The following is a 22,527-nucleotide window of genomic DNA, read 5'->3' on the forward strand; positions in this document are numbered from 1 at the left end:
AGACTGTGATCCAGTGAATCAGCCGCAGGAGACTGTGACCCAGTGACAGTGTGAATCAGCCGCAGGAGACTGTGACCCAGTGACAGTGTGAATCAGCCGCAGGAGCCTGTGACCCAGTGACAGTGTGAATCAGCCGCAGGAGACTGTGATCCAGTGACAGTGTGAATCAGCAGGAGATTGTGACCCAGTGAATCAGCCGCAGGAGATTGTGACCCAGTGGCAGTGTGAATCAGCAGGAGATTGTGACCTAGTGAGTGTGAATCAGCCGCAGGAGACTGTGATCCAGTGACAGTGTGAATCAGCTGCAGGAGACTGTGATCCAGTGACAGTGTGAATCAGCAGGAGATTGTGACCCAGTGGCAGTGTGAATCAGCCGCAGGAGATTGTGACCCAGTGAGTGTGAATCAGCCGCAGGAGACTGTGATCCAGTGACAGTGTGAATCAGCCGCAGGAGACTGTGACCCAGTGACAGTGTGAATCAGCTGCAGGAGATTGTGACCCAGTGGCAGTGTGAATCAGCAGGAGATTGTGACCTAGTGGAGTGTGAATCAGCCGCAGGAGACTGTGATCCAGTGACAGTGTGAATCAGCAGGAGACTGTGACCCAGTGAATCAGCCGCAGGAGACTGTGACCCAGTGACAGTGTGAATCAGCAGGAGATTGTGACCCAGTGAATCAGCCGCAGGAGACTGGATCAAGGCCAGTGACAATCAGCAATCAATGTTAAATATCAACCACTCCCACACTCGCTGAAAGATTTTCACAAATGCAGATGAAAGTGATGCTACAGAACCTTTTTATATATACAATATATATATATATATTTTCAATCATCAATACAGTATTTCAGAACTCGGCCGTTCCCCCTTGTGAACCCGGATTTTCCTTGATGCGGATAAAGATGGGAAAATAAGGATGTTGCTAACCAGGATAGCCGAGTGTCCTGGGAAGCAAGGTATAAATCAGGTGGTAACACCACACAGCAAAATTAAACACGTCTTTACACAACATTCCATCAGCACACGGGCAGGGAAAAGATCAGGAAAAAAACAAAAACATCAAGTTTATGGCATAACAACAAATCGAGCGCTATACAACTAATCATTTATTTTACCAGAAGCATGGAAAACTGTTTAAAGGTATCTATGAATTATACACATACCAATGTTGTGATTACTGTAATGCGGTTTGGATAGATGTGAAGCACGATATTAAATTAGGCCGATGGTCTGGTATGTTACACTATGCACAGTTTTGTTAATCGAGTGGCTATGAAGTCTCCACAGGAGCCTGATAACACAGGTAACTGCGAGACTGTGCTAAAGGTGCTTCTGCAACAATCATTCAATAAAGAAACAACTAAAGTAACTTGATCTGTACAAAAGGACGAAAGGAAATCAAACCCCTTTGATCCACGCTGCCATCTCTCCCATTATAGCAAAAATACGATCACCCGCCTCCAGGCTGCAATCCTTGCCTTGCTCACTGAAGCCGAGCGCAAAAATCTATTCAACAACGGCTTAAAAATAAATTCAAGTCATGAACCATTTACATTTAGTGCTATTAATAAAAAGTAAAGCTCCTAAGTATTTGAAAAGGACTGTGTTGTGAAAAGTCACAATGATTCTCAGAGGAGACATTTCACAGTCTCTCGGATTCCACGTTTTGGTGCAAAAATTAAATGAACAATTGAGGGAAAAAAATTAAAAAGGGAGAAAATATTTCTCAGAATTACTACAACCAGTTCATTAACACTGACATCCTTCTACACAATTACATATATTAATGGCACCGCACATATTACACCAGGTTACAATGGATGCAGACTCTGTTCCCAAGTTCTCTCTGTTTCCAACGCGCTGTCAGGAAAGGCAGGGTCACTTCGCTGAAAGTCCAGGCCCCGCCGTGAAAGACAAGCAAGAATCAGACGTCGTCACCGGCGACTCTCTCACCGCGTTGGGCTTTGCCGGTGAATCCTGGCTTGAACTCCCATTTATGCTGCTGCCATCCAGGCAGTCTGTCGAAAGACTGAGGAACACGTCACCACTTCGAACCGCACTGTAAAATTAACAAGAAAATTATAAATCACAACATCAAAAAATTATCCACCGCACTTTTAAGTCAACTTGCTTTAAGCTGCAGGAACCCCAGCTGATTTTTCTCAACAACCAGGGGGCTGTGCGATGGCCTAAACCCAGGACTGATCTGTGATGTTTCTGGGTCAGGCCCAGCTCATCCCCCGGAAGTTTCTAAGAGTCAGACCCACAGTAGGGCAGTTTCATCCTTTATTCATTCCAAGAACCAGGGCGTCGCTGGCAGGCCGGCATTTATTGACCATCCCTAACTGCCCTGGAGAAGGTGGTGGTGGGTCGGCTCCTGGACCCGCTGCAGTCCGTGTGGTGAAGGTGCTCCCACAGTAAGCTGTGTTATGCACCACTTATAATTCTACATTCAGCAAACCCCCGATCTGACACGTTTGGGGGTGTGGGGGGGGGGTGAACTGGTTACAGGTGTGCAACAGGACGCACCAACGACAGTTGGCGACAGCCCAGAACAGCTGCAGTTTGTTGTGTTGCTGAATCAGAGCAGCTGCATTAGAATCATAGAAATTTATGGCACAGGAGGCCATTCAGCCCATTGTGTCTGTGCCGGCCGACAAAGAGCTCTCCAGCCTAATCCCACTTTCCAGCTCTTGGTCCGTAGGTTACAGCACTTCAAGCGCATATCGAAGCACTTTTTAAATGTGATGAGAGTTTCTGCCTCTACCACCCTTTCAGGCAGTGAGGTCCAGACCCCCACCACCCTCCGGGTGAAAAACGTTCTCCTCAACTCCCCTCTAATCCTTCTACTAATTACTTCAAATCTATGCCCCCTGGTTATTGACCCCTCTGCTAAGGGAAATAGGTCCTTCCTAGCCACTCTATCAAGGCCCCTCATAATTTTATACACCTCAATCAAGTCTCCCCTCAGCCTCCTCTGTTCCAAAGAAAACAACCTCAGCCTATCCAGTCTTTCCTCATAGTTAAAATTCTCAGTCCTGGCAACATCCTGGTAAATCTCCTCTGCACCCTCTCTAGTGCAATCACATCTTTCCTGTAATGTGGTGACCAGAACTGCACGCAGTACTCTAGCTGCAGCCTAACTAGTGTTTTATACAGTTCAAGCATCGCCTCCCTGCTCTTGTATTCTGTGCCTCGGCTAATAAAGGCAAGTATCCCGTATACCTTCTTAACCACCTTATCTACCTGGCCTGCTACCTTCAGGGATCTGTGGACATGCACTCCAAGGTCCCTTTGTTCCTCTACACTTCTCAGTGTCCTACCATTTAATGTGTATTCCCTTGCCTTGTTAGCCCTCCCCAAATACATTACCTCACACTTCTCCAGATTGAATTCCATTTGCCACTTTTCCACCCACTTGACCAGTCCATTGATATCTTCCTGCAGTCTACAGCTTTTGTCCTCACCATCAACCTCACGGCCAATTTTTGTATCATCTACAAACTTCTTAACCATACCCCCTACATTGAAGTCTAAATCATTGATGTCTGCCACAAAAAGCAAAGGACCTAGTACTGAGCCATGCGGAACCCCACTGGAAACAGCCTTCCAGTCACAAAAACACCCGTCAACCATTACCCTTTGCTTCCTGTCACTGAGCCAATTTTTGGATCCAAAGTTCCACTTTCCCTTGGACTTTTACTTTTCTGACCAAGGTCCTTGCCATCAATGAGCTTATCGTGGATGATTGTATCAACATCATGGTCCTGATGGAAACTTGGTTGAGGGGTGATGACACCTTGCCCTTAAATGAAGCCTCCCCGCCCGGCTATACCTTCCACCAATATAACAACAGAAAATGCTGGAAAAACTCAGCAGGTCAGGCAACATCCGTGGAGAGAAATTAGAGTCAACATTTCGGGTCGAAAACCTTTTTCAAAACTGGAAAGGAAATAAAATAGATCGAAGGCAGGGCTGCGATAGAACAAAAGAAGTAAAAGAGACATTAAAAGGTATTCAAAACCAGACGAGATGGTAATAGGACAGTGGAGACAAAAGACGGCTGAGATTAGGTGTGAAGTGTACTGGCAGGATGAGAGACAGCTGCCATGTGGGAGAGAGAAAAAAAAAGGGGGGGGGGGAAGGGAAAACCCAAAACAAAGGGGATGGAAAAAAAATATAAGTAAAAGTGTAATAGGGGCCGAGGTTATGATCTGAAATTGTTGAACTTGATATTGAGTCCGGAAGGCTGCCAAGTGCCTAATCGGAAGATGAGGTACTGTTCCTCGAGTTTACGTTGAGCTTCCGTGGAACAATGCAAGAGGCCAAGGACGGTGAGGTCTGAGTGGGAATGGGGCGGTGAATTAAAATGACAGGCGACCGGAAGCTCGGGGTCACCCTTACGGACTGAATGGAGGTGTTCCGCAAAGCGGTCACCCAATCTGTGTTTGGTCTCCCCAATGTAGAGGAGACCGCATCATGAGCAGCGAATACAGTATACTAGACGGCAAGAAGTACAAGTAAATCGCTGTTTCACCTGGAAGGGGTGTTTGGGGCCCTGGACAGTGGGAAGGGGGGAGGTATAGGGGCAAGTGGGAGACTTTCAGAAGGGAAATAGAGAGAGTACAATGCCAACATGTTCCTGTAAAGGTCAAGGGTGGGACCAACAAGCAAAGGGAACCTTGGATGACAAGGGATATACAAAAATGCATTAGGAAAAAAAGGGGGGCTTTTGGCAGTTACAAAAAGACGGAGGAAGCCCTAGGAGGAGTATAAAAAGTGCAGGGGCATACTTAAAAAAGAAATTAGGAGGGCAAGGAGGGGCCATGAAATAACACTGGCGAGCAAAATAAAGGAAAATCCTAAGATGTTTTATAAGTATATTAAGGGCAAGAGGATAACCAGGGAAAGGGTAGGGACCAAAGTGGCAATCTGTGTGTAGAGCCAGATGATGTAGGCGGGGTTTTAAATGAATTTTTTGCATCTGTGTTCACTATGGAGAAAGTCGATGCAGACATAGAAATCGGGCAAGGGGACTGTGACATACTTGAACATATTAGCATCGAGAGGGAGGAGGTACTAGCGGTTTTAGCAGGCCAAAAAGTGGATAAATCCCCAGGCCCGGACGAGATGTATCCCAGGCTGTTGTGTGAGGCAAAGGAGGAGATTGCAGGGGCTCTGACACAAATTTTCAGAACCTCTCTGGCCACAGGGGATGTACCAGAGGACTGGAGAACAGCTAACGTAGTACCATTATTCAAGAAGGGTAGCAGGGATAAACCAGGGAATTACAGGCCAGTGAGCCTAACATCTGTGGTAGGGAAATTATTGGAAAAAATTCTGAGGGACAAAATTAGTCTCCACTTGGAGAGGCAAGGATTAATCGGGGATAGTCAGCATGGCTTTGTCAAGGGTAAATCATGTCTGACCAATCTGATTGAATTTTGAGAGGGGGTGACTAGGTGTGTGGATGAGGGAAATGCTGTGGATGTGGTTTACATGGATTTCAGTAAAGCTTTTGACAAAGTCCCGCATAGGAGACTGGTCAAGAAGGTAAGAGCCCATGGGATCCAGGGTGCCTTGGCGCGTTGGATCCTAAACTGGCTGAGTGGCAGGAGGCAGAGGGTGATGGTCGAAGGTTGCTTTTGTGACTGGAAGCCTGTGTCCAGTGGGGTACCTCAGGGATCGGTGCTGGGACCCTTGCTGTTTGTGATCTACATAAATGATTTGGATGAGAATGTAAAAGGTATGATCAGTAAGTTCGCAGATGACACGAAAATTGGTGGGGTGGTAAATTGCGAGGAGGAAAGCCTCAGGCTACAGGACGATATAAACGGGTTGGTCAGATGGGCGGAAAAGTGGCAAATGGAATTTAACCCTGAAAAGTGCGAGGTGATGCATTTTGGACGGACAAATAAGGCAAGGGAATACACAATGAGTGGTAGGACCCTAGGAAGTACAGAGGGTCAGAGGGACCTTGGTGTACATGTACATAGATCCCTGAAGGCAACGGAACAGGTAGATAAGGTGGTTAAAAAGGCATATGGGATACTTGCCTTCATTAGCCGAGGCATAGAATATAAGAGCAGGGAGGTTATGATGGAGCTGTACAAAACGCTGGTGAGGCCACAGCTGGAGTACTGTGTGCAGTTCTGGTCACCTCACTATAGGAAGGATGTGATTGCTTTGGAGAGGGTGCAGAGAAGATTCACCAGGATGTTACCTGGGATGGAGCGCCTCAGCTATGAAGAAAGACTAAACAGGCTGGGGTTGTTTTCCTTGGAGCAAAGAAGGCTGAGGGGGGACCTGATTGAGGTGTACAAAATGATGAGGGGCACAAAATGATGAGGGGCATAGATAGGGTAGATAAAGAGGAACTTTTCCCCTTAGCAGGGGGGTCAATAACAAGGGGGCATAGATTCAAGGTAAGGGGCAGGAGGTTTAGAGGGGATTTGAGGAGGAACTTTTTCACCCAGAGGGTGGTTGGAATCTGGAACTCACTGCCTGAAAGGGTGGTAGAGGCAGGAACCCTCATAACATTCAAGAAGCATTTGGATGAGCACTTGAAATGCCATTGCATACAAGGCTATGGACCAAATGCTGGAAAATGGGATTAGACTGGACAGGATTGATGGTCGGCGCAGACACGATGGGCCGAAGGGCCTCTTTCTGTGCTGTATAACTCTATGACTGATCTCCTGCGCTTGCACGGGAAGGTGCCAGGCGAAGGGGAAGGGCTGTTGGGGGTGATAGAGTGGACTAGGGTGTCTAAACTTCCACCCTTCGTGTTTCGGATCCACCCAGGATTACAAATATCTCCAAGATATTCATCGTTCCTCGAACTACTGCTCTCGCCGCATCCTGAGATCCACGCTCAACACCATGCAGCGCCACATGAACACACTCGACTTCTCTCTTTAACAACACCAGCGCACTCTATCTCAAAGCTGTCCGGGTCCACAGTTCCATTTCATCCTTCGACTCATCCGACGCTTCAACAAAAAACTTTTTTTCTTCCTTTCTGATGTCAAGGATCGCAAGCTTCATCAACTCTTGGACACCAACGCCCCTCCGGAACCTTCTTCCCCTTCACTTTCCTCTGACCCCAATCTCACCCCCTGCCGCGTTTTCACTATCCCCTCTGACCTTCCACTCTCTGACCCCGAACGATCAGTCCTCAGCAAAGGCCTGAGCTTCATCCCCTTACACCCCCACCTCAATGAATTTCGAGCTCGGTACGATGTTGAGCTCTTTTTCCGCCGCCTTCGTCTCCGTGCCCACTTCTTTGGCCAGGAGTCTTCCCCCCGCACAACTGACCCTTTCTCCCGCTTGCAGAATTCCCGTTCTGCCTGGACCCCTCTCCCTGGCCTCTTACCCTCTCTAGATCTTTTCATCTCTAACTGCCGCCATGACATCGGCTGTCTCCATTTCTCTGCTCCCCTCACTCACTCCAACCTACCTCCCTCTGAACTTGCAGCACTCCATTCTCTTAGATCCTACCCTGACATTGTCATTAAACCTGCTGACAAGGGTGGTGCTGTTGTTGTTTGGCGAACTGACCTCTACCTAGCGGAAGCTGAACACCAACTCTCCGACACCTCCTCCTACCTCCACCTGGACCATGACCCCACTACCGAACATCAAACCACCGTTTCCAAGACTGTCACTGACCTCATCTCCTCTGGAGATCTTCCCCCCGCGGCCACCAACCTCATAGTTCCCCAACCCCGCACAGCCCGCTTCTACCTCCTTCCCAAGATCCACAAACAGGACTGCCCTGGTAGACCCATTGTTTCAGCCTGTTCTTGCCCCACGGAACTTATCTCTTCCTATCTCGACTCTATCTTTTCTCCCCTTGTCCAGTCTCTTCCCACCTACATCCACGACTCTTCGGACGCCCTCCGCCACTTGAACAGTTTCCAGTTTCCTGGCCCTAACCGCCTCCTTTTCACTATGGACGTACAATCCCTCTGCACCTCCATCCCCCACCAGGATGGCCTGAGGGCGCTCCGCTTCTTCCTTGAACAGAGGCCCGACCAGTCCCCATCCACCACTACCCTCCTCCGCCTGGCTGAACTTGTTCTCACATTGAACAACTTCTCCTTTAACTCCACTCATTTCCTCCAAATCAAAGGTGTTGCCATGGGTACCCGCATGGGTCCTAGCTATGCCTGCCTTTTCGTGGGATATGTGGAACACTCTTTGTTCCAGTCCTACTCAGGTCCCCTCCCTCACCTCTTTTTCCGATACATTGATGACTGTATCGGTGCCGTTTCCTGCTCTCGGCCCGAACTAGACAATTTCATTCACTTTGCCTCTAATTTCCACCCTTCCCTCACCTTCACATGGTCCATCTCTGACTCTTCCCTTCCCTTCCTCGACTTCTCCGTCTCCATCTCTGGGGATAGGTTATCGACCAATATTCACTACAAGCCCACTGATTCCCACAGCTACCTGGACTACACTTCCTCCCACCCCGCCTCCTGTAAGGACTCTATTCCATTCTCCCAGTTTCTCCGTCTCCGCCGTATCTGCTCCGACGATGCCACCTTCCACACCAGTGCTTCCGACATGTCTTCCTTTTTCCGCAACCGAGGATTCCCCTCTACCGTGGTTGACACGGCCCTTGACCGTGTCCGTTCTATCTCCCGCACTTCTGCCCTCACCCCTGCCCCTCCCTCCCGGAACCACGATAGGGTTCCCCCTGTCCTCACCTTTCACCCCACCAGCCTCCACATTCAACAGATCATCCTCCGCCATTTCCGCTACCTCCAAAGTGATCCCACCACCAAACGCATCTTCCCCTCCCCTCCCCTTTCAGCATTCCGTAGGGACCGCTCCCTCCGAGACACCCTAGTCCACTCCTCTATCACCCCCAACAGCCCTTCCCCTTCGCCTGGCACCTTACCGTGCAAGCGCAGAAGATGTAACACCTGCCCCTATACCTCCCCACTTCCCACTGTCCAGGGCCCAAACACCCCTTCCAGGTGAAACAGCGATTTACTTGTACTTCTTGCAATCTAGTATACTGTATTCGCTGCTCACGATGCGGTCTCCTCTACATTGGAGAGACCAAACACAGATTGGGTGACCGCTTTGCGGAACACCTCCGTTCAGTCCGTAAGGGTGACCCCGAGCTTCCGGTCGCCTGTCATTTTAATTCACCGCCCCATTCCCACTCGGACCTCACCGTCCTTGGCCTCTTGCATTGTTCCACGGAAGCTCAACGTAAACTCGAGGAACAGCACCTCATCTTCCGATTAGGCACTTTGCAGCCTTCCGGACTCAATATCGAGTTCAACAATTTCAGATCATAACCTCGGCCCCTATTACTTTTTTATTTATATTTTTTTCCCATCCCTTTGTTTTGGATCTTCCCTTCCCCCCCCCCCCTTCCTCCTTTTTTTTAAATTTTTTTAAACTCTCTCGCACATGGCAGCTGTCTCTCATCCTGCCAGTACACTTCACACCTAATCTCAGCCGTCTTTTGTCTCCACTGTCCTATTACCATCTCGTCTGGTTTTGAATACCTCTTAATGTCTCTTTTACTTCTTTTGTTCTATCGCAGCCCTGCCTTCGATCTATTTCATTTCCTTTCCAGTTTTGAAAAAGGGTTTCGACCCGAAATGTCGACTCTATTTCTCTCTCCATGGATGTTGCCTGACCTGCTGAGTTTTTCCAGCATTTTCTGTTGTTATTTTGGATTTCCAGCATCTGCAGTATTTTGCTATTATACCTTCCACCACTTGCCCTGTTCAGACTGCCGTGGTGGCGGTGTGGCTCTTATCACCAAATCACATCTTGGTCTGTCCCCCTACTCCTCCAGCACTTTCTCCTCCTTTGAGCATCTCACCTTATTCCACCCCTCTCACCTCTCGTTCTCTACCGCCCACCCAAGTACCATAAAAATCTTAATACCGAGATATCTTCACTGCTTTCCTCCCTTAGCACCGAACAACTTCTCATCCTCGGTGATTTCAGCCTCCATCTCAATTCATCATGCTCTCTCTCCTGAGTTCACTGCCCCCCTATCCTCCCTTAATCTCCCTCTCCACGTGAACTCCCCCAACCCCCTCGGCCTTGCCATCTCTCGTGGCCTCGCTACTCCCATTGTGTCAATTGCAGAGAAAGTAATCTCTGACCTCTTCCTCGTATCGCTCTCCACCCACCCCCGCCCTCCCGCAACCGTACTTACTTCTGTGTCCGCCCCTGGAAAAAACTCTCTCCCAACTCTCATACTGCACTTATGAAATCCCAACTGTCCAGCCTTTGGCCCTCCATTCACCATGATATTTCTGCAGCTACCGATCTGCTCAACCACACCCTCACCACCACCTTTGATGCCCTAGACCCTATTAAAACAATTACTCTCTCTCACCCTGGCCGCTCCCCCTGGTACGGCCCATATCTTCGCTCCCTTTAAGTCCAAGGGATACAGACTTGAACGGATATATCGGACTTAACGGATATATCGGACAACTGGTTTAGCCATTCACCGCCAGATCTGGCTGGACCACAAAGCATCATCAGGTCCTGCTCTCGTCTGCCAAAATTGCTCACTGTTCCAGAATCATTCTGAAATGCAAAGATAAACCCCGGCTTCTATTCTCCACTGCTAACAGTCTTCTTAAACCCCTCTCCCACGTCTCCTCCACCCTCACCTCTGACAACAAGTATGAGGAGCTCATGGACTTCTTCGTCTCCAAGATTGAGACCATCTGTTCAGCTGCCTCTGCCACTTCCCTTCCTTCCCCTAGCCCACCAGACCATAATTCCTCGAAGGGTCCCCTCTGCCCTAAACTCACATCTTTCTTCAGTTTCTCCCCGATCTCCCCTCAAGACCTCTCCGTGCTCCTCTTGTCACTTAGAAAATCATAACATAACATGATTAGGCAGAGTCAACATGGTTTTATGAAAGGGAAATTGTGTTTAACAATATTATTAGAGTTTTTTGAGGATGTAACTAGCATGGTAGATAAAGGGGAACCAGTGGATGTAGTATATTTGGATTTCCAAAAGGCATTCGATAAGGTGCCACATAAAAGGTTATTACACAAGATTAGGGCTCACGGGGTTGGGGATAGAGGATTGGTTAACGGACAGAAAACAGAGAGTAGGGATAAACGGATCTTTTTCAAGTTGCCAGGCTGTAACTAGTGGGGTGTCGCAAGGATCAGTGTTGGGGCCTCAGCTATTTACAATCTATATTAATGACCTAGATGAAGGGACTGAGTGTAATGTATCTAAGTTTGCTGATGATACAAAGCTAGGTGGGACAGTGAGCTGTGAGGAGAACACAGAGTCTGCAAAGGGATATCGATAGACTCAGTGAGTGGGCAGTAAGGTGGCAGATGGAGTATAATGTAGGGAAATGTGAGGTTATTCACTTTGGTAGGAAGACTAGAAAAACAGAATATTTTTTAAATGGTGAGAAACTTTCAAATGTTGGTGTTCAGAGAGATTTGGGTGTCCTCATGCAAGAAACACAGAGTTAGCATGCAGGTACAGCAAGCAATAAGGAAGGCAAATGGCATGTTGGCCTTTATTGCAAGGGGGTTGGAGTATAAGAGTAAGGAAGTCTTGCTACAATTGTACAGGGCCTTGGTCAGACCACACCTGGAGTACTGGGCACAGTTTTGGTCTCCTTATCTAAGGAAGGATATACTTGCCTTGGAGGCGGTGCAACGAAGGTTCACTAGATTGATTCCTGGGATGAGAGGGCTGTCCAATGATGAGAGATTGTGTAGAATGGGCCGATATTCTCTGGAGTTTAGAAGAATGAGCGGTGATCTCATTTACACATACAAGATTCTGAAGGGGATTGACAGGGTAGATGCTGAGAGGTTGTTTCCCCTGGCTGGAGTGTCTAGAACTAGGGGGCATAGTCTCAGGATAAGGGTTCGGCCATTTGAGACTGAGACGAGGAGAAATTTCTTCACTCGCAGGTTTGTGAATCTTTGGAATTCTCTACCCCAGAGGGCTGTGAATGCTGAGTCTTTGAGTATATTCAAGGCTGAGATCGATTTTTGGACTCTAGGGGATCAAGCGGGAAAGTGGAGTTGAGGTCGGTTATCAGCCATGATCTTACTGAATGGCAGAGCAAGCGCGAAGGGCCGTATGGCCGACTCCTGCTCTTATTTCTTATGTTCTTATGAGACCCACTTCCTGCTCCTCGACCCTATTCTCACCAAACTGCTGATAACCCAACTTCCTTTTCTGGCTCCCATGCTAGCTGACATTGTTAACAGTTCTCCCTCCTCAGGTACTGCCCCCCCTCTCCCTCAAATCTGCCGTCATCACTCCTCTCCTCAAAACACCAACCCTTGACCCCTCCGGCCTTGCAAACTACCGCCCCATCTCCAACCTCCCTTTTCTCTCCAAAGTCCTTGAACGTGTTGTCACCTCCCAAATCCGTGCCCATTTTTCCCACAACTCCATGTTTGAATCCCTCAAATCAGGTTTCCACCACGCCACAGTACCGAAACGGCTCTCAAAGTCACAATTGACATCCTTTGTGACTGTGACAAAGGTAAACTATCCCTCCTCGTCCTTCTTGACTTGTCTGCAGCCTTTGACACGGTTGACCACTCCATCCTTCTCCAACACCTCTCCACCATCGTCCAGCTGGGTGGGACTGCACTAGCCTGGTTCCATTCTTATCTATCTAATCGTAGCCAGAGAATCACCTGCAACAGCTTCTCTTCCCGCTCCCACATCGTTACCTCTGGTGTCCCCAAGGATTGACCCTTGGCCCCCTCCCATTTCTCATCTACATGTTGCCCCTTGGCGACATCATCCGAAAACTGTGTCAGTTTCCACATGTCCACTGATGACACCCAGCTCTACCTCACAACAACAACAACAACTTGTATTTATATAGCACTTCTCGACGGTCTCTAAATTGTCTGACTGCTTGTCCGACATCCAGTTCTGGATGAGCAGAAATTTTCTCCAATTAAATATTAGGAAGACTGAGGCCATTGTTTTCAGTCCCCGCCACAAACTCCGTTCCCTCGCCACTGACTCCATCCCTCTCCCTAACATCTGTCTGAGGCTGAACCACACTGTTCGCAATCTTGGTGTTGTATTTGACCCTGAAATGAGCTTTCGACCACATATCCGTGGCATAACTAAGACCGCTTATTTCCACCTCCGTAACATCGCCTGTCTCCGCCCTTGCCTCACCTCATCCGCTGCTGAAACCCTCATCCATGTCTTGGTTACCTCTAGACTTGACTATTCCAACACACTCCTGGCTGGCATCCCACATTCTACCCTACGTAAACTTGAGGTGATCCAAAACTCGGCTGCCCGTGTCCTAACTCGCACCAAATCCCATTCACCCATCGCCCCTGTGCTCACTGACCTACATTGGCTCCTGGTTAAGCAACGCCTCGATTTCAAAATTCTCATCCTTGTTTTCAAATCCCTCCATGGCCTCGCCCCTCCCTATCTCTGTAATCGCCTCCAGCCCCACAACCCTCAGAGATATTTGCGCTCCTCTAATTCTGCCTCTTGAGGATCCCTGATTATAATCGCTCAACCATTGGTGGCCGTGCCTTCTGTTGCCTGGGCCCTAAGCTCTGGAATTCCCTGCCTAAACCTCTCCGCCTCTCTCCTCCTTTAAGACGCTCCTTAAAACCTTCCTCTTTGGCCAAGCTTTGGTCACCTGCCCTAATTTCTCCTTATGTGGCTCGGTGTCAATTTTTTTGTCTTATAATACTCCTGTGAAGCGCCTTGGGACGTTTTACTACGTTAAAGGCGCTATATAAATACAAGTTGTTGTCTGCCATGTGGGAAAGCCTTGTCAAAAGCCATGTAGACTACATCAAACGTGCTACGCTCATCGATCCTCCTTGTTACCTCCTCAAAAAATTCAATCAAGTTAGTTAGACACAACCTTCCCGTAACAAATCCATGCTGACTGTCCTTGATTAATCCGTGCCTTTCTAAATGGCAATTAATACGGTCCCATTTTAGGACACAGATTGGCTCATCAAACCTCCCCCCTCTTTAAGCCTCTAGAGGAAAAATCTTTTTGAATACAAGCTCTGAAACAATTAATGGAATACACAGAGTAAGTGAAGGTGTTGATCTGGGTGCTTACCAGGAGCCAACTTCTGGCGATTGTGAGGGGTCAGATGACAGCATGTTAGTGGTTCCTTGGAAAAGTCGTTTTGGTTGGCTTTCGGATTCCATCTCACCTGGAATTACAAATAAAGATTAATCATCGGAGCTGCAGACACTGTTTCCCTCTGCAAACTCTGTGCAAAAAGTGTCAGCTGTGGCTCAGGGGGTAGAGCTCTCGCCTTGGAGCCAGAAGGTTGTGGGTTCAAGTCCCACTCCATCCAGGGGCTTGAGCACGTAATACAATAGCAAAATACTGCGGATGCTGGAAATCCGACATAACAACAGAAAACGCTGGAAATACTCAGCAGGCCAGGCAGCATCCGTGGAGAGAGAAACAGAGTTAACGTTTCAGGTTGAAGACCTTTTGTCAGTTCGACCTGAAACGTTAACTCTGTTTCTCTCTCCACGGATGCTGCCTGGCCTGCTGAGTTTTTCCAGCGTTTTCTGTTGTTACTTGAGCACATAATCCAGGCTGACACTCCAGTGCAGTATTGAGGGAGCGCTGTACTGTTGGAGGAGCAGTCTTGCAGATGAGACGTTAAACCAAAGACCCGTCTGCTCTCTCAGGTGGCTGTTAAAGATCCCATTGCACGATTCGAAGACGAGCAGGGGAGTTCTCTCCGGTGTCCTGGCCAATATTTATCCCTTAATCAATCTAAAACAAATGATCTGATCATTATCTCATTGCTGTTTGTGGGAGCTTGCTGTGCGCAAATTGGCTGCAACGTTTCCTACATTACAACAGTGACTACACTCCAAAATTACTTCATTGGCTGTAAAGCGCTTTGGGACGTCCGGAGGTTGTGAAAGGCGCTATAGAAATGCAAGTCTTTCTTTCAAACAAACACCAACGTGGGAAGCTAACAAGTCACAATTGCAGAGTGAAAGATGAAAAATGTTATTTATTTGTTCTCAGGATGTGGGCGTCGTTGGCAAGGCCAGCATTTATTGCCCATCCCTAACTGCCCTTGAGAAGGTGGTGGTGAGCCGCCTTCTTGAACCGCTGCAGTCCGTGTGGTGAAGGTGCTCCCACAGTGCTGTTAGGGAGGGAGTTCCAGGATTTTGACCCAGTGACGATGAAGGATTGGCGATATATTTCCAAGTCCGGATGGTGTGTGACTTGGAGGTGGAACTTGGAGGTGGTGGTGTGCCCGTGAGCCTGCTGCCCTTGTCCTTCTAGGTGGTGGAGGTCACGGGTTTGGGAACTGCTGCCGAAGAAGCCTTGGCGAGTTGCTGCAGTGCATCTTGTAGATGGTACACACTGCAGCCACGGTGCGCCGGTGGTGGAGGGAGTGAATGTTTAAGGTGGTGGATGGGGTGCCAATCAATCGGGCTGCTTTGTCCTGGATGGTGTCGAGCTTCTTGAGTGTTGTTGGAGCTGCACTCATCCAGGCAAGTAGAAAGTATTCCAACACACTCCTTATCTGTGCCTTGTAGATGGTGGAAAGGCTTTGGGGAGTCAGGAGGTGAGACACTCACCGCAGAATACCCAGCCTCTGGCCTGCTCTTGTAGCCACAGTATTTATGTGGCTGGTCCAGTTAAGTTTCTGGTCAATGGTGACCCCCCAGGGTGTTGATGGTGGGGGATTCAGCGATGGTAGTGCTATTGAATGTCATGGGCTGGTGGTTAGATTCTCTCTTGTTGGAGATGGCCATTGCCTGGCACTTGTGTGGCACGAATGTTACCTGCCGCTTATCAGCCCAAGCCGGGATGTTGCCCAGGTCTTGCTGCAGGCAGGCACGGACTGCGTCATTATCTGAATTTTATATTTATATAGCACTTTTCACCTCCCCAGGACACCCCAATGAATTTTTTTGGGAAGTTTTGGCACTCTTTTTTGCACACAGTAAGAACGCACAAACAGCAATGAGAGAAATGATTACTTAATGGGTTTTGGTGATGGTGGTTGAGGGATAAACGTTGGCCAGGACACCGGGGAGAAATCCCTTGCTCTTCTTCCAATAGTGCCGTGGGATCTTTTACGTCCACCCGAATAGGCCAAAAGACCTTCCTCATTCCTGCACTGGGGCCAGACTGGATTCCGTGCTCAAGTCTCAGGCTGGGGTTTGAACCCTCGACCTTCTGACTCCGAGACAATCAACTGGACATTCCATGGCACTCGACAACAATACAATCAGTATTTAAAAGAAGACAAACGAGCTTTTGTTGACGGAGTTATTACCTTTCCTTTTCAAAGGCCCCAGCGCACTCGGCCTGATGCAGTTGATCGGGCTCTGGCTCCTCCTCCTGAAACCACAACAGGCATCGATGCATTAAAACTATACTCGGACCCAGCGCGGCAATTTCAAAACTCCTTCATTAACCCATGGCATGAACAAAATCAGGCAACTTACAGGAGCCCCGCTACGTGGGGGCTTTGATCGGCAGTAATTTTCAATGCAATGATTTATCCCCGACTGTGAACAGGAGGAATAGAAACAGAGAAGATAGGAGCAGGAGTCGGCCATTCGGCCCCTCGAGCCTGCTCCGCCATTCAATGAGATCGTGGCTGATCATCCAAACTCAGTACCCTGTCCCTGCCTTCTCCCCATATCCCTTGAGCCGTAAGAAATATATCTAACTGCTTCTTGAATATATATTTAATGAATTGGCCTCTACTGCCTTCTGTGGTAGAGAATTCCACAGGTTCACCACTCTCTGGGTGAAGAAATTCCTCCTCATCTCTGTCCTAAATGGCTTACCCCTTACCTTTAGACTGTGACCCCTGGTTCTGGACTCCCCCGCCATCGGGAACATCCTTCCTGCATCTAGTCGGTCCAGTACTGTTAGAATTTTATAAGTTTCAATGAGATCCCCTCTCATTCTTCTAAACTCTAGCGAAATATAAGCCCAATCGACCCAATCTCTCTTCATACGTCATTCCTGCCATCCCAGATATCAGTCTGGTGAATCTTCGCTGCACTCCCTCCATGGCAAGAACATCTGATAAGGCGACCAAAACTGCACACAGTACTCAAGGTGTGGTCTCACCAAGGCCCTGTACAACTGCAGCAAGACATCCTTGTTCCTGTACTCAAACCCTTTTGCTATGAAGGCCAACATACCATTTGCCTTCTTAACCGCCTGCTGCACCTGCATGCTTACCTTCAGCGACTGGTGCACAAGGACACCCAGGTCTCGTTGCACTTCCCCTTTTCCCAATCTATTGCCGTTCAGATAATAATCTGTCTTCCTGTTTTTGCCACCAAAGTGGATAACCTCGCATTTATCCACATTATACTGCATCTGCCCAATCACCCAACCTGTCCAAATCATACTGGAGTTTCTCGGCATCCTCCTCACAGCACACACGCCCACGAATCTCTGAGATCACAACACCGCACACACCAGGATGTTTGTAAAATAACATTTTTCAGAACTTTAAATTTAGCATTACTTTCAAATTCATTTTTGCAACTTATTCTTTGACGTAAAATACAAAATGTATATTTTACACAAGAACCTTTAGGTTGAAATATTTCTGATAATCTTCTGGACAAGTTCTTCAGGCAGCACTGTTGTAAATCTCGGAGGAGTAACGTCTGCCCCAGTGATGTCACACAACATTACAAAGAACAAGCTGAGCAACACTGTCCCAAGTGAGAACAATCACTGAGAACAGGGAGCTGGAATAACTGAAATCTATTAAATACACTGTTGGTAGATGCTTGAACTCAGTCACGAGTGTCCACAAACCTTACCTCCCGTCGTGCTTTTACAATGGAAACCGTACATCAACAGGTACTTTCTTCAAAGTAGAAAAGTCAGCCGGTCTGGATGGAATGCATCAATGTTCCCTTGGGGTGCACGGCCCCTTTAACCGGCTGCACGGCCCCTTTAACCGGCTGCACGGCCCATTCAAATTTTCGCGCATGTGCGTTTTTTTCATTGAAAAGCCGGTGAGCGGCCTGCGCGGGACCTCCAGACCGCTGTGTGGCTGCGCAGCTGAACGGGAGTATTGGGATGCATCCTCGGTTACTGAGGGAAGTAAGGGTGGAAATTGTCAAGGCTCTGGCCACAATCTTCCAATCCTCCTTAGATAAGGGGTTGGTGCCAGAGGACTGCAAATGTTACAGCCCTGTTTCAAAAAAGGGAGGGGATAAACCCGGCAACTACAGGCCAGTCAGCCCAACGTCGGTGGTGGGGAAACTTTTAGAAACAATAATCCGGGACAAAATTAATTGGAATTTGGAAAAGTATGGGTTAATAAATGAAAGTCAGCATGGATTCGTTAAAGGCAAATTGTATTTGACGAACTTGATCGAGTTCTTTGATGAAGTAACAGAAGAGTTGATGTTGTGTATATGGACTTTCAAAGAACATTTGACAAAGTACCACATAATAGACTGGTAGCAAAATTGAAACCCAAGGCATTAAAGGGGCAGTGGCAACATGGATACAAAATTGGCTAAGGGACAGAAAGCAGAGAGCAGTGGTGAACAGTTGTTTCTCAGACTGGAGGGACATTTACAGTGGTGTTCCCCAGGGGTTGTTTAAAAAAAAAATGTTTATGGGATGTGGGCGTCGCTGGCAAGTCCAGCATTTATTGCCCATCCCTAATTGCCCTCGAGAAGGTGGTGGTGAGCCGCCTTCTTCAACCGCTGCAGTCCGTGTGGTGAAGATAATCCCACAGTGCTGTTAGGTAAGGAGTTTCAGCATTTTGACCCAGCGACGATGAAGGATCGGTGATATAGTTCTAAGTCAGGATGGTGTGTGACTTGGAGGGGAACTTGGAGGTGGTGGTGTTCCCATGCGCCTGCTGCCCTTGTCCTTCTAGGTGGAAGAGGTCACAAGTTTGGGAGGTGCTACCGAAGAAGCCTTGGCGAGTTGCTGCAGTGCATCTTGTAGATGGTACACACTGCAGCCACGGTGCGTCGGTGGTGGAGGGAGTGAATGTTTAAGGTGGTGGATGGGGTGCCAATCAAGCGGGCTGCTTTGTCCTGGATGTTGTCGAGCTTCTTGAGTGTTGTTAGAGCTGCACTCATCCAGGCAAGTGGAGAGTATTCCATCACACTCCTTACTTGTGCCTTGTAGATGGCGGAAAGGCTTTAGGGAGTCAGGAAGTGAGACACTCGCCGCAGAATACCCAGCCTCTGACCTGCTCTTGTTGCCACAGTATTTATGTGGCTGATCCAGTTAAGCTTCTGATTGATGGTGATCCCCAGGATGTTGATGGTGGAGGATTTGGCGATGGTAGTGCCGTTGAATGTCATGGGGCGGTGGTTAGATTCTCACTTGTTGGAGATAGTCATTAGGACCACTGCTCTTTTTAATGTATATCAATGACCTGCACTTAGGTATACAGGGCATCATTTCAAAGTTTGCAGATGACACGAAACTCGGAAATGTAGTAAACAGTGAGGAGGATAGCAACAGACTTCATTCAGGAAGACATCGACAGACTGGCGAAATGGGCAAACACATGGCAATACTGCATGCACAACACTTCAAAGAAATATTACGCAAAGAAATATTCGTGATTCAAAACAATTCTGATGAGATGGCACTTACGTGGCAAACCTCCGTGTTGGGCTGGGGTTGGGACTCGGTGGGAGGCCATTACTACTCACAAAAATCTGCAAGGAAGGCGAGAAGCATTGCTGTGGGAGGAGGAAAAGTGACAGTTCATCAATCTGTAACAGAAAATCCAATCTTGACAGCAGTGAGTAGGAAGGCTGTCGTGTGTGCAGAGGCTGTACTATATCTAAGAATGGGGAAGATCGTGCTAAAGGTTGCGCCAAATATTCTTCCCATTAGTTCAACCTCCACATGCAAATTAATTATGATAAAGCAGCAGACAAGGGCAACTTCAGAATTAATTTGGAGCTCAATTTATCAAACAGAATTGCTAGCAAGATTTTTTGAAAGTTTGCAAATCATCTACATCACAGAACAAGTTGACACGAGAAACCCTTTGCCACTGACCCAGGATTTGTCTGGAACATAACTAGGTATTGAACACAAGATGCTCTTGCTCACCAGTCAAGCTTGGCTCAGTTAGCAGAATGCTCACCTCGGAATCACAAGGTCATGGGTTCAAGTCCCACTCCAGAGCCTGAGGGAGCGCCGCACTGTCGGAGGGGCAGTACTGAGGGAGCGCCGCACTGTCGGAGGGGCAGTACTGAGGGAGCGCCGCACTGTCGGAGGGGCAGTACTGAGGGAGCGCCGCACTGTCGGAGGGGCAGTACTGAGGGAGCGCCGCACTGTCGGAGGGGCAGTACTGAGGGAGCGCCGCACTGTCGGAGGGGCAGTACTGAGGGAGCGCCGCACTGTCGGAGGGGCAGTACTGAGGGAGCGCCGCACTGTCGGAGGGGCAGTACTGAGGGAGCGCCGCACTGTCGGAGGGGCAGTACTGAGGGAGCGCCGCACTGTCGGAGGGGCAGTACTGAGGGAGCGCCGCACTGTCGGAGGGGCAGTACTGAGGGAGCGCCGCACTGTCGGAGGGGCAGTACTGAGGGAGCGCCGCACTGTCGGAGGGGCAGTACTGAGGGAGCGCCGCACTGTCGGAGGGGCAGTACTGAGGGAGCGCCGCACTGTCGGAGGGGCAGTACTGAGGGAGCGCCGCACTGTCGGAGGGGCAGTACTGAGGGAGCGCCGCACTGTCGGAGGGGCAGTACTGAGGGAGCGCCGCACTGTCGGAGGGGCAGTACTGAGGGAGCGCCGCACTGTCGGAGGGGCAGTACTGAGGGAGCGCCGCACTGTCGGAGGGGCAGTACTGAGGGAGCGCCGCACTGTCGGAGGGGCAGTACTGAGGGAGCGCCGCACTGTCGGAGGGGCAGTACTGAGGGAGCGCCGCACTGTCGGAGGGGCAGTACTGAGGGAGCGCCGCACTGTCGGAGGGGCAGTACTGAGGGAGCGCCGCACTGTCGGAGGGGCAGTACTGAGGGAGCGCCGCACTGTCGGAGGGGCAGTACTGAGGGAGCGCCGCACTGTCGGAGGGGCAGTACTGAGGGAGCGCCGCACTGTCGGAGGGGCAGTACTGAGGGAGCGCCGCACTGTCGGAGGGGCAGTACTGAGGGAGCGCCGCACTGTCGGAGGGGCAGTACTGAGGGAGCGCCGCACTGTCGGAGGGGCAGTACTGAGGGAGCGCCGCACTGTCGGAGGGGCAGTACTGAGGGAGCGCCGCACTGTCGGAGGGGCAGTACTGAGGGAGCGCCGCACTGTCGGAGGGGCAGTACTGAGGGAGCGCCGCACTGTCGGAGGGGCAGTACTGAGGGAGCGCCGCACTGTCGGAGGGGCAGTACTGAGGGAGCGCCGCACTGTCGGAGGGGCAGTACTGAGGGAGCGCCGCACTGTCGGAGGGGCAGTACTGAGGGAGCGCCGCACTGTCGGAGGGGCAGTACTGAGGGAGCGCCGCACTGTCGGAGGGGCAGTACTGAGGGAGCGCCGCACTGTCGGAGGGGCAGTACTGAGGGAGCGCCGCACTGTCGGAGGGGCAGTACTGAGGGGGCGCTGTACTCTCGGAGGGGCAGTACTGAGGGGGCGCTGTACTCTCGGAGGGGCAGTACTGAGGGAGTGCTGCACTGTCGGAGGTGTCACCTTTTGGATGAGGCGTTAAACCGAGGCCCTGTCTGCCCTCTCAGGTAGACATAAAAGATCCCATGGCACTATTTCGAAGAAGAGCAGGGGAAGTTATCCCTGGTGTCCTCGACAATATTTATCTCTCATCCAACATCACTAAAACAGATTATCTGGTCATTATCACATTGCTGTTTGTGCACAAATTAGCTGCCACGTTTGTTAGATCCGTGTATCTTAATGTTGTGTCCTTCAATAATCAGACAACAGACTGCAGGGAACGATTCAACAGGTGTTTACTGAATGAGGGTTACTCTAGAACTAACTCTACAGATCACTACTCAGGGTTTATATACAGGTGTAGTCACTGCCGGTACTACAGTATACAGGAGCTGTAAAAAGTAGTTCTCTCCCTTAAAGGTACATACATTACAACGTTTCCTACATTACAACAGTGACTACACCTTCAGAAGTACTTCATTGGCTGCAAAGTGCTTTGGGACGTCCTGAGGTGCGATATAAATACAAGATCTTTCTTTTTTTAATGATACTTTGCCTAATATTTTGCTGCCAAACAAAACAATCTGCTAGCTAGATCAGTTCTGTCTCTCCACTAGGCAGAGCAGAGCCATCATTAGCAGAGTTTGCTCGTAAAAAGATCGTGGAATCCGATGTGTCCATGGGCAGCTGCAGGATATCTAATGTCAGACTGATGCAGGCTCCAGGTGTGTTGCTGGGTTTGGCACAACCCATAATTAGTGAAATCTTATCTCCACTGCACTATGTGTAGCGGGCTGGTCAATGTCAACATGGAGCAGCTACACGTCAAGGAATGTGACTACACACAGTGCTCAGAACCCACCCGAGTCCCAGCTCTTAC

At 49.3% G+C, this 22,527-nt stretch overlaps 1 protein-coding gene across 2 annotated transcripts in view; it reads right to left on the reverse strand.

Annotated features, from left to right (window-relative positions):
• Positions 1-778: 778 nt before the first annotated feature.
• The window catches only part of pabir2 (PABIR family member 2), a 78,443-nt gene continuing 56,694 nt past the window's right edge, over positions 779-22,527 (reverse strand). For both annotated transcript variants that reach the window (XM_086002401.1, XM_086002408.1), the window contains exons 7-10: positions 19,641-19,729; positions 16,312-16,376; positions 14,106-14,202; positions 779-2,057 (exon numbers count right to left, since the gene is read on the reverse strand). In XM_086002401.1, the coding sequence (XP_085858527.1) occupies positions 1,877-2,057; positions 14,106-14,202; positions 16,312-16,376; positions 19,641-19,729 (432 nt within the window). In that variant the 3' untranslated portion in view covers positions 779-1,876. The remainder of the gene's footprint in view (positions 2,058-14,105; positions 14,203-16,311; positions 16,377-19,640; positions 19,730-22,527) is intronic.

The sequence above is a fragment of the Somniosus microcephalus genome, chromosome 1 (genome assembly GCF_052327205.1).
Source record: "Somniosus microcephalus isolate GS21.2 chromosome 1, FLI_Smic_1.0, whole genome shotgun sequence".
Taxonomy (NCBI): Eukaryota; Metazoa; Chordata; class Chondrichthyes; order Squaliformes; family Somniosidae; genus Somniosus; species Somniosus microcephalus.